Genomic DNA, 6,000 nt, shown 5'->3' with positions numbered 1-6,000 from the left:
CCTCCTATGTTTTGCACTATTTTGAGGCTTGCCTCTTTTTTGCTGTACGGAGCTTCTTTCCAATAGTGGCACAGAGCCTCTGAACAAAGCTAAATAGCTGATATATCTGAATTTGTGAGCACGCTCCGAAACAGAGTGGAGGACAGGAAGGCCTGGCATGCTATGGTCCATGGGGTCATGAAGAGTCGGACACGACTGAACAACAACAACATGATGACCACATTATGTTCCGAATGTGCTTATTTCATTGGTAGAATACCAGCAAGCTTTCTGGTACCACAGTGAATAACTTTGATAGCATAGACCCTGAAACCTAGTGACACAACACGATTTCTGGTGTTGTAAAAATGAACTGTGTTGTTTATGGAATATATGACATGACTTTTTTTACCCCACTTTTCCTCTGAGGGGCTCAGAGCAGTGTTTCCCTCAGAACAACCAGCAAGGCAGTGACTGGCCCAAGGTTACCGAGTTAGCTTCATAGCTGAGTGGGGATTTGAACCCAGGTCTCCTCAGTCCTCATCTGACACTTTAAACACTACACCACACCAGCTCTAAGATTTTTTTTAATGTCTTTTCTCCTATCTCTGTTATAAAGATGGTAAGGGAAAGTCAATTTTGAAGTTCAAAAATTCTTCAGTTGGGTGTGCCAGCCACAGGATTTCATGGAAGCAACTTGCTCTTGACCCTTGCTATGGCACACTGGAGAGCTACTTTTGGGTAAGTAATATAAAACGAGTGTGCCTATTTTCATCTGACAAATGTTGGAAGGCTGGGCATCCATCTGCCTGCAGCAGTACACCCAAGGAAGGAAACTGAATGATCCAGAGGAGATCCCATTCTAGTGGGGAAGTGTGTTTTTTTAGAATCATAGAATAGTAGGGTTGGAAGGGGCTTACAAGACCATCGAGTCCAACCCGCTGCTCAATGCAGGAACCCAAGTCAAAGCATCCCTGACAAGTGGCTGTCCAGCTTCATCTTGAATGCTTCCAGTGTGGGAGAGCTACTACCTCCCTAGGTCATTGGTTCCATTGTCATATTGCTCTAACAGTCAGGAAGTTTTTCCTGACGTTCAGCCGGAATCTGGCTTCCTGTAACTTGAGCCCATTATTTTGTGTCCTGCACTCTGGGATGATCAAGATCCTGGCCTTCCTGTCTGTGACAACCTTTCAAGTACTTGAACAGCGCTATCATATCTCCCCTCAGTCTTCTCTTCTCAAGGCTAAACATGCCCAGTTCTTTCAGTCTCTCCTCATAGGGCTTAGTTTCCAGTCCACTGATCATCTTCGTTGCCCTCCTCTGAACCTTTTCCAGTTTGTCTGCATCCTTCTTAAAGTGTGGTGCCTAGAAATGGGCACAGTACTCAAGATGAGGCCTAACCACTGCTGAGTAGAGGTTCATGGGAACCCATTATCAACAGGTTCTCTACATGGTGTACAGAAAAAATGTAAAGCCATAAAAAAAATTAATATAAAACATAAAATTTAAAACAAACATTTAAAAATATCGTCAAATTAAAAACAGTAACAGTAGTCCCCAAGGTCTAAAAAGCACTAAAACATATTCTCAAAATGAAAAACTCTGGGAAAATAAAACAAGTGCTGGAATGACCACAATGTAGGTGCCTGGTGAAGCTCTCTACGGAGGCCACTCCAAAACTAGCCCGCTGCCACTGCTGCCACCACCACTGAAAAGGCTCTCTCCTTAGTAGCTACCCACCTCACCTCATTTGGGAGAACCACCCTGCCGGAAGAGGGCCCCTGAAGACGATTGAGGCAGGTATATATATGGGAGGAGACAACCCTTCAGGTCACCTAGCGCCAAGCCATTTCACGCTTTGACGATTAATTCCAGGATTTTGGACTGAGCCCGGAAACTGGGTGGAAGCCAGAGCGGATCCCAAAGCAGGGTCGTCATATGATCGGACCAGCCAATCCCTCAAACAATCCTGCTGTCCCTATTTTGGGCCCAGCTAAAGTTTTCAGACGTTTCCAAAGGCAGAGATAGCCACAAGCTGTAGCCCAATGGGTCACTAGTGCCCCGCCCCGCCCCCCCCGAAGCACTATGGAGCCTTTAACAGCAGGAAACCAATCCAGCAGGTAAAGCCTTTCCCCACGTTGGGGATTTGAGGAAAACGTTACCTGTTATACCTCAGCCTGTCATGACGTTTAGCTGATATACAGGAGCCCTGCCCATAAAAACTGCCGCAACAGACCCAGCCCTCCCCCGGTTTCCTGAGACGTGATGTGACAGTAGGCTGGACAAGCGGCGTCTGAATGGCACCGGCGGCCCATAGGCAGAGCGCCTGAGAAAGAGGGCCGTGGCGGGCAGGTCTCGCAGCTAAGAGGTGGCGGGAAGGCCCACCGCTCTGGCTCAGGTGCCCCCTTTCCACAGCAATGGGAACAGCCGCGCTCTGGAGATTTCCTGGCCTACGAGAAACGAGCCCGGGGTGTTTCTCCAGACGGGGCGGCACCGCGCGACGGCCGAGTCCTCCCACGTTGGCGGCGGCCCCTCCTCCTGGGGCTGGAGGGGAGGGTCCAGGGGCGGCTCCGTGGGCGGGGAAGCGCCGGGTGGTGGCTGCTCGCTCGGCCGCCTGGTCGGTACTTCCTCGCTTCGCGTCCCGGCTCCAGGCAGCCGAGAGGAGGAGGAGGCGGCGGCGGCGGCGTAGCGGCGGCTACTCGAGGAATGCGCTGAAGATGGCGGCCGGCCGGAGAGCGCCCAAGAGCGGCTTGCTGGAGCTGCGAGCGCCGGGCGATCAGTGGCTGCGGGTCCTGGTCACTCTTTCGGACGACTTCTTGAGCGTCAGCCCCAGCGGCAAGGGCGCCGAGGAGCCGCTGCAGCCACCGCCCAGCCCGGTGCAGCTGAATGGCGGCGAGCCGTGCGCCCTCGTCCCGGACTCGCTCACTAACATCAAGCGCACGGTGCGGATCGTGAAGCAGGACGTGGGGGGGCTCGGTATCAGCATCAAGGGTAAGTGGGGAGGCGGCGATGGGCGTCGGGCCCCGTGGCTCGCCAGCCTGCGTTGCTCGCCGCTCTGGCGAACTTTGAGAGCAGTTTTGTTTTCTCTCCAGCCCAGGTCTCAACCTGCTGCCTTTTGGCACGAGGAGACCGTCGTAGCCAAAGCTGCTTTTCCCGCTGCAGTCGAGCCGCCACTTTGGTCTCCAGGCTTTGGGATTGGCTATTTTTGGGCGCCCAATATTGCCCAGCCCTGCCTTGCCCTGCGGCGGGGAAGATGACATTTCACGAACTTGAGCTGTCCCCTGTGATTAGCCTTGCAAATATATCCCCCGAAGTCAGTTCTCTTCGTTTACGCTTCCGAAAGACTGGATGGAGTGGGGAGGAGAGAAGTGTTCTAGGAAAGTCCCACTTGAAGATCACAAGCAGCTAGGGAGGGTATTAATTGCAGTCACTGCTGGAGCTGCACAGCTGCCCTTAAGGAATTGGAACTGTATGAAAGTTTGAAAGGAACAACTTGGCAGGAGTGCTGGCTGGATTCTTCCTTTTGGTCGATTCTAGGCATCTGAGGAACTTGCACATGTTTTCAGACGAAGACATTTCTTAGACACCCCACCCGAGGAAGAATTCTGCCTAATCTGAAGTTCACATGCATTATTCCAAATGCTGGTTGATGTAATACATGACTTTTTAAAATAATCACCCCTGCAAATGTTCTACAACTGGACCAACATAGCTACCTGATCTTGATTATTTTCATCTGAATTTTGTCTTTAATTCTAATGTTTATCAGCCTTCTTCTCTCTTCTTATATGTATTGTGATCTGCAAAATGTGACCCTTAGGTTCCAATTTAAAAACAAAACACATTGATTTGATTTCTAAGACAAGGTGGGCTTCAAACCTCAACCTCTTACTACTGGATTTTATGTGGTATGTCACTAATGTTAAAAGCTACATCATATTAAAAACTGTTTCTATGAAGGGATTATTTACATGTAGGAAAACTTCAAGTGTAAAACAACACTAACAGCGCAATCTACTCATCTACTTAGAAGTAAGTCCAGTTGAGTTCAGTGGGACTTAATCCCAGGTAAGTGCATAAAGGATTGCAGCCTAAATCACTTGAAGACTATGCAGGTAGGCTTTATGATTGTCTAAAAGAAGCTAATCTGAACTTTCGAGTAATGGACAGGGATAAATCTTTATCATGCAGTTTGGCATCAGAAGCCTTTAAACCCCATGCATGTATTTTACTTCTACATTGTGAATAGTCCCATAAGAGGTCAGTTGTCTGTTATTATTATCAAAGTCAAGAAAACTCTGGGAACACATCCAATGCTTACTAGCAAGTGCATGAGCCCAACTTTGTGATATTCTCTTATCCTTAAAGGACTCGCTAGCATTCCTCACAACCCTAGAAATGTCACTTGCAAATAGGAAGTTTGTTAGGTTTGAAGTTGAACTTGGACAAATGTTTTGGCACAACTGGACTCTTCGTCATTATGGCTGCATGCTTTGTGAGTTGGTGCAAACAGCTTGTATGCTGTACATTCCAAACATGCGTTTGGTTAAAAATTGTAACTATTCCTGTAAAATCAGAATGTGGGCCTTGAAATTACAGGCTCCCTAGCATACAGTTTTTCTAATCCATCCCAGCTGGTGAGCAAAAGGGGAAGGAAACAATACATGCTCCTAATCAAGACTTAGGCTGAAATCCTTTACACACTTACCTGGGTGGGGGGTGGATCTTCACTACAACAGAATGAGAAACATGTTGCACTATTACACGGATATTCATAGAATCGGCTTTGCTTCGTCAGGGACACATGAAGTGAGATAAGCCAAGTGTACCATGCCTTTAGAATCTGGTTTTCAGGGGTCACGCAGCACTTGAAAGGAACATACTTCTGGGTGGACTGTGGGAAGTAGAACTGAATGTCATCAAACTGGCAGGGGCTGCTCAACTGATGAGAGAGGCTTGTTTCCTGTCCAGGCTCCCCCCTGCCTCCATTATTATGAATGGAGAGCAACTAATTTTCCCCATGCGTGCAGATTTCCCTGAAGAAGCCAAAATCCCCGGTTCTTGAGTGTGACATCTGAAGGGCCCCTTGAGAGTGGCTCAGCCCCTCAATTTTGCCCATTCCAGCACTTTGCCCCAGAGTTATTGCTTCCAATCCCGCCTTTCTGGAGAGAAGGAAAGAGCACTTTAGGGCAAGTTAGTAAAGTAACTTTAACCCTTTCACTGCAGGGGAGCGAGATTTATTTCTTACTTCTGAGTAAACATGCACAGAAGGGGGAGGATCAGGCTACCTAAGGTGAATGAGTGTCCCCAGTACTGCAGTAATGTGAGGGGTCACTGCTGTGCTCCTGGAGATCTTCTCATTGGGAAAAGCTACTTCCATTGGGGAAAGGAGGGAATGAGGCATCCCACCCCCTTGGCCAGGTCACAGAGGTACACCCAGGATTTAATGTGGTGGGTAAAACTACCAGGGAGCTGCTTTCAGTAAAAAAAAGTCAGAGTAAAAGGAGTTTCGGAAAATGTGGCTGTTCAAGAGGGAAGAGGCTGGTTGGCAATGGATTGGTGATAACGTCATCTGTCACGAAGGAATTCAGACTGCTCTAACTTAGCACTAAATTGCTCGTGAAGACAGCCCCTGGAAGTGTGAATGACAGTAAACTCAATGGGACTTACTTCTGAGTAAGACACATAGGATTGTGCTATTAAAAGGGTAAAGCTGTATCCTGGAAAAGCACTTCTGTAATAGATGATGCTATCAAAATCGAAATTGCAGAAAGTTCTAGGAATTGTCACCTGTACCATGTACCCTCTTTATTTCTGTATATTCACTGTTAGTTTGTATATCTGCTGTTGGGCTAGGCACAGATATAAAGTTTCCTGATGTAAAAGTATGTCTGTTTTCCATGTTCTCGCATAAACCGTTTTTTAGTCTGCAGTGTATTTCTTGTGAATGTTAATGCAATCTTAAAAAGAAAGAGTATTTTTAAAAGGCATATATATGTTCCAGTCAATGAAGGTTTTTTG

At 47.7% G+C, this 6,000-nt stretch overlaps 1 protein-coding gene across 1 annotated transcript in view; it reads left to right on the top strand.

Annotated features, from left to right (window-relative positions):
• The first annotated feature begins 2,632 nt into the window (after nucleotides 1–2,632).
• Nucleotides 2,633–6,000, top strand: part of SNTA1 (syntrophin alpha 1) — an 82,027-nt gene continuing 78,659 nt past the window's right edge. Inside the window, exon 1 of the mRNA XM_084853836.1 lies at nucleotides 2,633–2,970. Coding sequence (XP_084709962.1) covers nucleotides 2,697–2,970 — 274 coding nt within the window. The 5' untranslated portion in view covers nucleotides 2,633–2,696. The remainder of the gene's footprint in view (nucleotides 2,971–6,000) is intronic.

Source organism: Heloderma suspectum, chromosome 4, assembly GCF_057233095.1.
Source record: "Heloderma suspectum isolate Gila_16-S chromosome 4, 16-S_ref, whole genome shotgun sequence".
NCBI lineage: Eukaryota > Metazoa > Chordata > Lepidosauria > Squamata > Helodermatidae > Heloderma > Heloderma suspectum.
Note: the sequence above shows the minus strand (reverse complement) of the source record. Positions and strands in the feature narration are given on the sequence as shown.